Source organism: Hemitrygon akajei, chromosome 4 (genome assembly GCF_048418815.1).
Source record: "Hemitrygon akajei chromosome 4, sHemAka1.3, whole genome shotgun sequence".
NCBI lineage: Eukaryota > Metazoa > Chordata > Chondrichthyes > Myliobatiformes > Dasyatidae > Hemitrygon > Hemitrygon akajei.
The window spans coordinates 66,290,704-66,304,586 of NC_133127.1; the positions used below are offsets into that span (position 1 = coordinate 66,290,704).

A 13,883-nucleotide genomic window follows, 5' to 3' on the forward strand; every position below is an offset into this window, starting at 1 on the left:
TGTGCCTGTTCTCTCCTTGTTCTTCCTATACAACCACACTGTACATAGAACGTAAATGAACTCCCCATGTATTGGAACAACTGGTTCATTCTGAATCCCTGAAGTGGAGACAAATGCTTGCTCCGTACCAGCACTCCCTGCTGTTTTCACAAGTTGCAAGCAGTAGAAACGATGAATATCAGCAGGCCGCTATGACATGGACTTCCTAGGGCAGCTACAGGATGAGGAAAAAATACCACAAAGGCCGAATCTGCAAAGTCCTCCACATCCACTGGAAGGGCAAGTAAAACGATGTTGGTGTCTTCTTTCATCCAAAAGCACCAACACTGAGGACCTAGTTACACTCAGTCAACTATATTTTGCTGACCACATTGTTTACATCACGCCTGATACCATCCATATTAATGATCTATTCTAAGCACAGTCATTGGAGGATATCCATGCTGGTAGAGAAAAAAGATTCAAGCTGTTACTCTGAAGAAATACAGCAGTACCTATGAACACATGTGAACCTTTGGGCAATGACTGCTTTGAATACAGAAGTAATATTCAGAAGCTGGATTTCATTAAAGTAATGGCACTTGCAACAAGGTGTGTTAAAATTGCGTTGGCATATATTTATTGCTAAACTTGAATTAAAATAGCAACCACAGGCAAAAACGATGTCTTCTGCTCGAAGGTTTTCAACTTTCATTTTCATATTTCCAGAAGATGTTCCAGAAGGTAGTTCCTCCGGTTTCTGTGCATGTTAGACCTTTGCTTGCACTGGGTCAAGTGTCCGTCCTATTGGCCAGAATTTGATCTATTATTTAAACTGCAATGTGATCACGGCTTTTTAATCCCAGCCACCTCTGATTGCTTCATTAACTTATTTATTTAGCAATACAGCAGAGAGTAGGCCCTTCTGGCCCTTCGAGTCACGCTGCCCCAGCAACTCCTGATGAACCCAATTAACCCTAACCTAATCATGGGACAATTTACAATGACCAATTAACCTGCCTCAGTACATCTTTGGACTGTGAGAGGAAACCGGAACACCCGGAACAAAACGTGTGTTCCATGGGGACGATGTACAGACTCCTTCGAGACAGCACCGGAATTGAACTCCAAACTCCGGAAAGCTCCAAACTGTAACAGCGTCATGCTAACTGCCATGCTACCGTGGTGCCCATGGTCTAATGAACGTTTTGGAAATCCTTGGGTAGTTCAATAGCATCCATTTAGAGAACAAGAGTGTTAAATGTTTCAGGCTAGAAACCTTTCAGTACAACTTGCTTTGACAAATTTAATGCCTTTATTGGCATAGATTTCGCCATTGCTTATCCATTTAGCTGGTCAGGTCCCATTTCAGGGTGAAAATCAAAAATCTAAATTTGCTTTAACTGAAATTGTTCAAAACACCCAGTAGTTCAGATAGCATTTTTTGAAAAAAGAAAATTAACATTTTAGATTCAAGATTCACATTTAATGCTTTCTGTTTTCATCCCATTCAAAATGGCCCTATAAAACCTTCAACACTGATAATAATTTAGCAACATCCAAATCCTGGAACTGGAAGCTATACATGTAGTATGACAGTCATCAATAGACCTCTCTTTCTCACAATTCAGTACATGGCACAATGCTCATGACAACAGCAGTAAATTGTCAGGGGGTACATACAGCTTAGGGCTGGCCAGTGGTGTGGTGGAGTCTGTGATGTAGTGGCATCAGTACGGAATTTGAGGCATATGGTCCCAAGTTTGAATCCGGCCGGGTCTCAACCTGGACAGCAGCAGTATCTGCTCAGAAGAGAGGCCTGGCACTCTGCTTCCGTATCTTGCCATGAAAACCCTATGGACAACTACACCATTCATAGTGTTACCGTGAGTCGACGATGACTTGATGGCACTCAACAACATAGGGCTTCAGTATCAATTCCACAAAGGACCAAATGTGACCAGATCAGAACAGCCATGAGAGAGCCCATGGCCAGGAGTGAAGCTGAGAACATTGACAGCTTCCACAGGCTGGTCACTGAAAAACTAAGTGGATAGCACAAACTGTATGTGTAGCCTACATCGTGTCAAACACTCAAGGATTAATTGAACTCTGGACATTATTTAATTTAGCACCTAATAGAAAGGATAAATGCTGGGATTTGGCTCAGAAACAGATCTAAACTAGTAAATGATAATGTTGGAACTGATGACTTTGCTCTTCATCTGAGGAATGGCTAATACTGGTGGAATGGCCATGACAAAATCCCTGGATACATTTAAGAAGCATCTGAATGTTGAAAGTGGGCATTAGGGACATTTCTGATGGGAAGAATCATTCAAATGGCTCCACATCTGTAATTACTTCACCACCATGCAATTGCTGAAAAATTAGTACCAAGTCAGTGAATATCTGGACACCGCTAAGGTCCACAGAAACTCATGGAATAGAAGTCTAAAAGCAAAATGGCAATGTGGCAAAATGAACAAAAATAGAAAATGCTGGGACAATTCAGTAAGTTAGGCAGCATTTTAGTATTTCAAGTTCAACTTGATGAAACCTTGATGCAACTCTTTTGCTCTCTGACACAACTAACAATGAGGTCTGCACTTGTCTGAATGTCAGGGATGCATTTTATTAAAACCAGCATTTGACAATAACTGAACAAGAGTCATTTGGTCAGCCAGTTTAAAACCTATGCTGCATGAAGGTACATAGGACCATATCAACAGAGACAATGAAAAGCAAAGCAGATTATCTTTACTGGGAATAAATTAAACATATCAATTTGCATTTGTATGGAAGCACTTCTACTTCAAAGTGCTATTGTTGTTATTACATTGGGACAATATTTATAATATTAGCATTAGTTTTCATGCCACTACCACAATGTTGAAATGTGTAAATGCTGAAAGAATTGAATAGGTCTTGACCAGCAAAGCAGTTCTTACAGTGAGAAAGGCCAACTTGATTGTTAAAGAGCCACAGTAATCCCAGTCTCCCGAGTAGAGAAAACTTCTGTTATCATAAAGCCCCACTGTCTGTGTGATCATACCTGGAAGGTTATGCTGTTTGAGGCCATTTATATTAAGTAACAGTAAATCATAACTTTAAGAGCATAAGCCACAGATAAGCACAATTGTAAGGTCACAGTTCTCAAAATTGCATCATTGTTTTGCTGAAGACCAGATATGTATAACTCTTACAGGCTGCCCTTGCATATCATGCAAATAAGGAAATTGCTCCCTTATCCCCCAGCAAGCAACTACCCCAGATCAACTGTGAAGTGCACATTTTTTGAGGTGTTGGAATTTCTGGGATCATGTACCTTACAACTCCTCCTGGTTAAAGACATCTTTGTTTCACATTTCATGCAAAGAATGAGGTCTTTGAAAATGTGATTTTGTGTCAAAGTCAAACTATTAGCTCAGGCTACATTCTCACATCCTGCATGGCAGTTTTACCCTCTGTGTTCTAGGGCAAGCATAAAAAAAAATGCAATGACATACTCACAACTTCATTCTCGAGCTGATTTACGAATGAACATGTAGAAGCACTCTATGCTTTTGGAAGATTCTAGTTTTTGGCATTCAGATAAGAATATCCTTTCACTGGATACTTTACTCACCAAAAATAGGCATCAGAACTTTTCACAGTGGCAATCAGAAAATATTTTAGATAGCAAGAATACTTAATATTTTAGGAAATGTAAGAGAATACTGATTAATCTTACTCTTTTGTAAAAGACAACATAAAATGCAACCTACTACTAGTGGCAATTCCAACTGAAATATTTAATCACAAACAAGAGAAAATCTGCAGATGCTGGAAATCCAAGCAACACACGCAACATGTTGGAGGAACTCAAAAGGCCAGGCAGCATCTATGGAAAAAGAGTACAGTTGACATTTTGGGCCGAGACCCTTCATCAGGGTTGGAATCTTGCCACCTCTCAGAAGAAAAAAGCCTCTATAATCACAATATAGAGATCTTGACTACTTCTTAAAACTGGAAGTATTGTTAAAAAGTGCGCCACAAATCGTGTGTCTGGTAACTGAATGAAAAATAATTTTCTGTTTCTCAGCACCATAACGTCCCTCTTCACAATCACAAAACTCTGCAGAGGTGCCCAGAATATGAAGGTTGGACAATGAAAGTTCTTGGAAAATCAGCACTAATCTGATTAATAAAGAAACAAACATGACTCACTCCTTAAGAAAACCATTCAATTAAAATTTATTGGAGCCCACTGATCTTTTGTTTGATCTTTCATAGTTGCATCACCTTACCTAGTACATATGAACACAGCAAAACATAATACATTGTTTTGTAACAAAATAATAGGCTAATGAATATTGTTTGTTCATTTGAATTTAACCCCTCCCCTTCACACAAGCATCAAGTCAATGTTGAAGCAAGTAATGTCAAACAATAAATGCTTTATTATTGACTGCATCAGACTAATCTGTTTTTCCCAGTAACATCCATGGATGCCCTCTTTTTCAGACTATATAAAGTGCATTATGGAGAAGAAACAAACAGTTTACTTCAGCAATAACAACCCACTTCAAATATAAAATAATTGCAACACTATTTATAAAAGAAAATGTTTAGAGTAAATGCATTATAACTAATACAACTGCATCATATTTTAGCTTTATACTACAAAATTATTTTGCAAGCTGTAGCATCTGGCAAAATGCCAACTAGAAAAGTCTATTGTAATCACCAGACAATCCATTTGCTGCTTGAATTAACACTTAGCAAACTAAGTAGTTATTTGAAATGTTAGAATAGCATTGATAAAACAAAATAGATGTTTTTCACTGGACTGATGTTTCTGAGGCCAATAGCAGCATACCTGACAATATAGTGAGGTGCATCAAAAAACATCTTTAAATGCAAGGCAAACAGTGAAACTTTCTGCAATAACATAACTAATGACTCTTGGAACTGGACAGCCCTGCTTTGCTACAGTCAGATAAAAGTTGGACTATTTAAAGACAGCTTCAACAACCTTTGGCAAACAGTAGGTTGAAAGAACTTAGATATGTGAATACTAAGCATGTTTACTAAGAATGAAATCTTATTACGTACATAGTCCCAACTACTGATGTTTTAGAGCTGTTTGATAAATAGCATTCTTAAATGTTACAAAACTGGACCAACCTCCTCTCATTTGTCTGTTATTAACACCTAACTTCTACTGCAAACTAACACTATAAACTGACTCCACTTTAAAGTCACTTTTGCTAGCTCCCTGAAAATATGTGATCAGTACAATTCAACTTCCTGCTCAATGAGAAAATCCCTCTTTTTTCAATTTTACCTCACTGCCCCTCTGCAACATTTTTAGACTAAGTGCTTCATTTGATTGATGATAAAGCAATGTAGATTTTCTTGAAAAATCTGTACACTTGTAAACAACTAAGGAGAATCACAGCACTGGTAGGTAGATACATCCAAACAAAATTGCCACATCACTGCTATGAACCTCTGCAATTCAATCTGGCAGCATCATTTCCTTCTGGCTGGTGTCTTTCCTGCATGGTACTACAAAGATTTTTTTTTAAACAGTGAAAGGACAAAATGCTAAGCGTAAGAGTAACTCTTGATCAAAACTGGATTAATATTCAAGAAATAAATACCAAAGCAAGTCATCAGTAACCATATATAGATGTTCCAATTAAAGATTGTTAGAGAGCAATGGATAATCTGTGCCTAAACAATGGTTTCACTACTTGTCATTATAATAAATTACTAATTTATTCATTCCATTGTGAGAAATTCTATTAAATGATTTTCAGCCAACATACAAAGTTAATCAAACAACAACTAACCAGGGCTGAAATTGGCATCACTTCTTAGGCTGGGAATTTTGGCAACAAATGAGAGTAATAGGGATAGAAATTGATCTTCTATGATACACACAATGTTGTGAGATCTGTGCTTTGAATTCTACTTGTTTTCAATGCCTTCAACATTGTGCATTTACCTCGGATCACAGAAAAATAATCTACCATGGTGACTGGACTGAACTGAACTGATCTATTCGCATAAGCACTATTCTCTGACTTAATCTTAGAGAACTGAAGGCTTTCAGAAAATAAATTTTATTAATATTCATTTTTAATGAATGTATTAAGCACTGAGATGGGATTTAACGATGGTCAGTGATCATTTCCTGCAATTGTCTGTGGTTTCAGACATTTGAAAACCTGTTTAGTAGGACAGAAGTAGTTGGGAGTCTGAATGGTTTACTAATTATACAACATTCACATTAAGAGAAATACTGCATTATCAAGGATATACTCATAAATCTTTGGTTCTAACATTAATAACATCAGATGATTAAATGTAAACGGAATGATATTCCGTACTGTAAATTTTTTTGAAACTGTTAAAACTTACGAAACAACGATTAGTGTGCTGTTTTCATGGTCTCAAGCACAAAATTGAGTATCTGAATGAACAGCATGATGAAATTAAAAACAGAAAACACTAACTAACTCAGGCAGCAAAGGCGAGACAGAGACACGGAGTACGAATGAGAGTTAAAAAACTTTCATTAGAACTGAAATAGGTTAAAAATAAGTTAAGAATTAAGGAAAGGAACAGGAGAAAGGAAAATGACAGTTGGTGATTGTACTGTATGTCAGGGATCAAATGACAAAACATTTTCTAGCTCTAATTGATGGCCATTGATCTTTATATTTGTACCCTTGGCATGTTCTGATTATTCGGAATAGTTGCAGAATTTCTTTTTTAAAAATATTTCACACATCCACAGATTTTTGATGATACTGTAAACTAAAGTATCTTTTCATACCTATTTTAGCTCAGAAAAAATAGCTCAGGGTTTACTTTGAAATCTTATTTCTTGTCATCTTTGTAAAATTAGTCCCTATTGTGTTATGAAGACAAAGCCAGTAATCTGAAGAATGAATCGTTGAAATGCCATGTGTATTTCTGGAACAAAAAAATTTTGTTGCATAAAATGGAATTAATTTAAATGGCAGAAAAATGTTATTCTGATTTATTCAAATAGAATACTTGAAAAATAAAACTTCTTAAACAAATCCAAAAGATAATGGATCAAAATTATTTTTCTATGCAAAGAACACAAGAATGAAGAGCTAATAATTAATACCACTACCAATTACTTATAAAGCACATTAGTCACAACCTTTATATTCAGAATTTTAAAATGTCTTCTAAACTGAGTCGTTTTCAAAATGATAACATACAAATTAGGAAGTCAAAATTAATGTAAAAGCATCTGTCCAGTTTAATTGATTGCAGAAATCAGTCAGACACAAGGATTTTATTAAGCTTAAAAGGATGCAGAGAAGCTTCACGAGGATGTTACCAACACTTTATATGGGGAAACTGGGCAGTCAGGGGCTTTACTCCCTGTTGTTGGAGGCTCTGGGGTGACCTTGTTGAGGTATATAAAATCATGAGCTATAGATTGGGCAAATGAACGTGGACAGGCTATTGCTAAGGGTAGAAGTGCTTGAAACTAGAGGACATAGATTTAAGGTGAATGTGGAAAAATCTAAAGGGGCAAATTTTTCAATACACATCATGATAGATATGTGGAGTGAACTCTCAGACAGTGGTGGAGGTAGGTACAATCACAATGTTTAAAAGTTATTTAGACAGGTATGTGGATAAGAAAGGGTTATATGCATATGTGGCAAATGGGACTAGCTCATTTGGGCAACTTGGTCCATGCTGCACAACTCTATGACAAATGTATTACGGTACTTTGTTACAGCCTCTCCTAAATTTGTCATGATCAGAATTTTTATTCATACAAGTACTAAAGAAGAAAGTATGTGCAGAATACAGCAAGTCATAGTTTATGGTAAGCCACAATCCTCATGCATTCTTGCAAAAATCAAATAGATTGCTTAGGGCATACTTGATTAATCAAGTGTTTGAAGTATAGTCACAAGAAAATGTTGTGGTCTTTTTTATCTTAGTTATTCTCAACTTCTCTTCTAAAGTGTGACCCAATTTCTACTCAGCATAATTATACAAATATCTGTTCAAAAACCTATTATACACTCACCAGGAGACTGATCCCAAAGTATCTCAGACCTGCTAAGATACTAAGTGCCACTCTGAGTCTCCACATCTCTCTAATGGAGGCAACTTGTAAATCTGGGTACAATTTTATGGACAGTTCAAAAGTTATTAAGGTTATGTGCTCAGTGGTTGAACATTTTCAATTGAATTATATGGCTTTTGAATAGAAAAAAGAAATGAGTTTTTTCTGGTAAAACTCATGCTTACCTTGTGAATTTTCAAATGAACTCTTGCAATTAACTTGATTCATAAATTAAAAAAATAAAATTTAATTGTTTCAATGATTTGAACTACACCGATGATTGGAGTGTTAGCATTCTAACGGTAGTAACAGGTGCTTTAAAAAAGTTACATACAAACTAAATGAAAGTCAACTTGGCCAGAACTTATTGTTTTTCTTTTAATCACAGTAATTTCAATATGAAATAAAGCATTGAGTTGATTATAAAAGGAAAAACGCTTTTCCAGAAGTACAAAACTGATTGTAGTTTTAATTGATTGAACAATTTTGAGTTATTCAAAAATTCGCAAAACTACTATTTACTGTCCGCTCCTGTGTCCTTCCTATGAACAAATGTGTTAGTAGTGTAATGTAGGGGCAAGTTCTTAATAAAAATAATTCATAAGAGAAAGACTGTAGAATGTTTAAACATATATCCTTAGAATGCATTAATTCTTTAGCTGGTATTTAGCATGTGAAGGGCTCTAACATCAAAGGAGAAAAGTCATTTGGAACACAAACTATTTAACAACACAGCATTTCTTGCAGAAGGCCATGCTTTGCAAATGTCGTTGAAGATCACTGAAGTGCACCTCAAATGTCTAAGTGCAAAGGAAGTGAAAGGGGAGGGACACAATTAACTTCGTGGCCCTGTAGTCAGAAAGGTAGATGGCTGTCAACATGATGCAAACATCTTTACAGAATCTCAAAATTAAATGTAGCTGTAGCTTGAAAGAGATGAATGACTAAGTGGATCAATACAGTCTGATCAAACCCACATTTAGATAGGCTAAGAGTTATATACAGCAACATATATCAGCATTGTTGAAGCTAAGCTAACCATTTCTGGAGACATGAGTGCAACTGGCTGTCAAACAAGCTCCTCTGGTCGTCTAGCTCAACATTACCGTGACTGAGTCTGAAGAAAGTTTAAATTTGTTTCCTTCTACAACCTTTCCTTTGCAGTAACTTCTCCATTGCTTGAGAATCAGTGCTAAACATTATTCCACTCCCAGTATTTTGAAGGGACTATCCCGTCTTCACTCTGACTCACTCCCACCTGCACCAATAGACCCTCCCTTTCTCATAGAACCTTTGCAAGCAACTGCAGGAGATGCAACGTGTGCCCCTTCACATCTTCCCTTCCCTTCCCACCATTCAAGAACCCAATACTCCCTCCAGCTGTAGCATTTATACTTTTTTTCAAGTTATTGCACCGTAATTAGCCCTCTATGGATTGGGCAACTGTTTTGTAGCATTTATCTGTTCAGTCTGCAGGGCTTCAGGTTGTCTGTTATTAGACTTTCAATCAAACTCCCATTTCATTTTTTTCCCCTTTACACTGTACAGTTGTATACATTTTAAGTATGCACCTTCTTTTCAAACTAGGCACGTTATAGACCTTAGACTCAACAGCAAAGACAAAATAACAGTTTTTTCCCCCGTTTGTATAATTTCTGATACAATAGTCATCAGCCTGCACTTTTAACAGTTTTTTTTCCCATCTCTTCAGATGCTGCATGAACCACTGGGTTTTTCCAGCATTCTCTCTTATTTCTGATTTCCAGCAACTGTAATGTTCTGCATCTCGTCGCGATCTGTGTTTCTCTATTCTACGTCCTCGATAATCAATTAAAGAGCCTTCACCACCCCTCTCAGCCAGTACCATTGCTATCACTTAAGTGACTCATTTGCTCTTCACCCTATCACAGACCCTTTGAGCCTTCAGCTCACTCCCTAAAATCCTAAAACATGCTTATATTAAAACTTTGTCTTAATAAGAAGTCATTGTCCAAAACTGTATTGCTCTGCATAGGTGACCTGCTGAACATTTAGGGAAACAGTCCCTGCAGAAAATCACAAACCTTGGTGCACAGGTGAACGCAGATCTTGATAAAACTCAGTGCAAAATGATAATGCAAGAAAATGACCAGAACTTAGTATAATAACATTATAATAAACTTATACAGATACTCAAACTTTGAGAAAGCTTACTCTGTAAAACTTCAGCAATGCATACAATGTTGTTCATAATACCAAATTAAAATTAGCAAATTTTTTTCAAATATGGAAAACAGTATAGCTATTCGCTATTTTACAGCAGAAAACAACAATGTACAGCACAGCACGACTCTTTAAAAATATTATTTTCTTGAAGAGGTGAACACCTCAAATGATTTTCTTTCTTACAATGATGAGTTTCATCCCATGGTGTGTGACAGAGATTTAAAAGGACTAACAATAGCTGACACAGTATTGATAATAGCTATTCTGATTTGTTATTTTGTTCAATTAGGACTGAGAATTTCATGTATGTATGATATTTTTCCAGTCAGTAATAAGCAATCTTAAATATGAATTGAATTCCTTTAAATTCTTCAGCCCCTTAGTTAACCTGAGGCACACTTCATTATCAAATATGTTTTAATTTGTTCCAAAATTTATTAGCAGTTAAACATTTAACATCCATCATCAAGTTTAAACTAGAAAAGAGTAGGTTGATCATCTCCTATGCCATATGGTCTTTCTTGAATATTTCAAATCCTACATGAGGGGATATTTTCTTTCAACATCAATCAAAATACTATCTCCAAAACTTTCAAATCAATACACCATCAACTTCGCCTATTATTGTACTGTTCCAAGTCAAAAGATGTACCAGAACAATTACAAACCCTACTAACTATATGATGATGTCTGGGATCCAAAAGATCACCCCAGGGCTTTTAAATTTACTCTGAAGCATTACAATGATCAGGTTCCCTATTTTGATGTGTTAATCTCAATAGTTAATCTACATATGGAACAAAAGCAATATTTTCAAAAATATATAACCTCTGTTACATTGCAGGAATTTTCCTTTCTTTTTGGACAGAACTTATAAATTTGCAATAACATTATGCTTTAGTACTAGGTTCTTTCCTGCAAGGGAAGGATCCATATGCAAAAATGCTGCTGTAGAATTCTATGACTTGAATAGTCATTTATTCAGATTGTACTGTATAACGATCCGTAATTTTAATACATTTTCATATATTTTCAATGTACAAAAGCTATTATTGGATAGATGACATAAAGCAACTAAAATTCAAATTACATAAAATACTAAAAAATTCTTTTGAAGTACAGCAGTATATTGCGTAAATTCATTTTTGGCAGAGGTCAGTTGGTGTAAAGTATGCTGTAAAACTAATATTAGTTTTGATTCCTATCTCTTAAAAGCCATTAAGGGCATAAAGCTGGTGGTTTAACCTATTTGGCCAATTATACAGCTACAGTGTTACTGGCCAAAATGTCACAGATTCGGTGGGGTGGGCGGGCGGGGGGGGGGTGATGTCAAGAGTCAATCATACACACAAATCCCAATCTATCATGAACTCATAGAAAGCAAGTGGGCTGGTACTGGAACATTCATTCTGTCCAAATCTCCAGCACAGCATATTGCTTATGGACAACATCTCTGTGCAATATTATCACCAACTCTTCCAATGGCCAAAATTACATCAAGAAATGGCAACTGAACTTCCAGGTTTCTTCTTTCCTGCATTTGCAAGCTGCTTTTTTGAATAATTACTGCACAAATAAACTTTACTTAATGCTGACAACAAAAAAAGCCAGTGATTCACAAGACTGCAGAACTTGGAATCAACTTTAAAATTCATTTCACAACTTAAGAGCACCAACTGAATGTTTTTGTGTCGAGGCATTGATTCCAGGAATCTGTTAACCCTCATAGGATCAAACTCTGGAAAAGCAAGTGTCAGTCACAAAAATAAAATTTAAAACACAAATAAATCATTGACTATCATTGGAAACTTAAAATAAAAAGCATACATTGTTATTTTCTTCTCAGCTCAGCCACTGAACCATGTTACCAGCTTGTTTGAATGTAGGAATGAGGCAAGTGATAAGCCTGTGGGTTCTTTGTGAAGAAAATTGACATCAAATGCTATACAATTTGTGTCTAGTAAACGATTGTCGCTATTGCTCTCACAATCATTCTTGTCTGAATGCACAAGATACTTTGCAGTTAATCTGTGAGCTTGTCTGAACCACATCATTCATCCTTCTCAGGATTTCACTTCCTCGCAGTCCTGGTCAGTAGAGAGCTCTATGTCAGAAAGTCCAACTTCAACAGCCAGAATCAGTGAGGTGTCCGAATCACTGCTCACAATTGGTCCTTCATCATCTTCAAGGAAGAGAGAGAAAAGATGTACATTTAAATCACCTCTTATAACTACAGCAACATCAAAAGGATGTTTTAAGCTACTATCTATATTTTTTTTATCTGAATGCATTAGGACATCTTACAGGATAAACTTATGCTTCACTCTGGTATAGAAATATACCTTTACAGTCAAGAATGAAATTCACATTAAAAAGATGATAAAATCGATTAATTGGAAATCTGCAACTGAATTAAAGTACCAGGGCTAGAAATACTAAAATGTTTCTCCACTGTTAATTAATTCTCACCCTAGTTCAAAGATGAGATTTGTCATAATCAAATTTCATTAATATATAGTCTCACATATTTTCTAGAGTAGAAGTGCAAGAGACAATGAGCAACGTGAACAGCAATTACAAAATTCTTACTGGGTAGCTGACCTTTAACTCCTATTGATCTGATCAATAAACAGCAACTTCCACGAGGAACTAAAAAATGTATTCAAGAGATGCAAGTTACATGGTGCACATGATACAGAACTCCAAGCCTTTAAGTCACAGTGATGTAGCTAATGGAGTTGCTACCTTACAACTCCAGAGATCCACATTCAGTCCTGCCCGTCAATACAGAGTTTGCACTTCCACTCTGTGACTGCGTGGGTTTCCCCCTCAGTGATCTGGTCTTCTCGCATATCCCCAAGATATGCAGGTTGATAGGTTAATTGGCCATTTTAAACTACCTCTTGTGTGTAGGTCGAAGGTAGAATCTGTGGGTACTTGAGAAGTATGTGTGGAGAATAAAATGAGGTTTACAGTTCTCCTATGTTTTAATGGGTGATCAGAGGCTGACGAGACACAATGTGCAGAAAGGCCCGTTTTCCATACTTGATTCAATGATGCTTCTTAGTCTAATAAGAAACTTTGGAGCCCTGGATACTTGCAACAATAAACTGAAGGTACTTGAAAGATACCACCAATATGCTTCCAAATCCTCCAAACTGAACTTCAACATCCTATCCCAGACCAAATTTCCCAAGTAATAAAGCTCTAGCTTCACTTAACAGGCTATGTCGCTCACATGCCCAACAACAGACACCAACACCAGATGCTCTATTCCAAGTCTCTAATCATGTGAAGGAAACAGCAAACACACACAGGAAAGAATGCCATGTAAAATTAGTAGCTACTGAGAGGCAGCAGCAGAATAAGCACCTTGAATTCTTGCATTCTGTGTCCTTGCTAAGATTCGAGACTCCAATACAACCCAAAATACGTTTTATCCATGGAGGTCAGCACCAAGCAAGCCCAGGATCACTTTAAGCTATTGTTGCAGATCTCTGCCACATCTCATTACTGTGTTAGGACAATCATTCCATCACTCAAGGAGACTTTAACTCCCTTTTCTTCAGCTCACCAGAGCAGG

General features: G+C 36.5%; 1 protein-coding gene across 1 annotated transcript in view; it reads right to left on the reverse strand.

Annotated features, from left to right (window-relative positions):
• Window positions 1–4,191: 4,191 nt before the first annotated feature.
• The window catches only part of rnf150a (ring finger protein 150a), a 105,031-nt gene continuing 95,339 nt past the window's right edge, over window positions 4,192–13,883 (reverse strand). Inside the window, exon 7 of the mRNA XM_073042750.1 lies at window positions 4,192–12,482. Within this exon, the coding sequence (XP_072898851.1) occupies window positions 12,364–12,482 (119 nt within the window). The 3' untranslated portion in view covers window positions 4,192–12,363. The remainder of the gene's footprint in view (window positions 12,483–13,883) is intronic.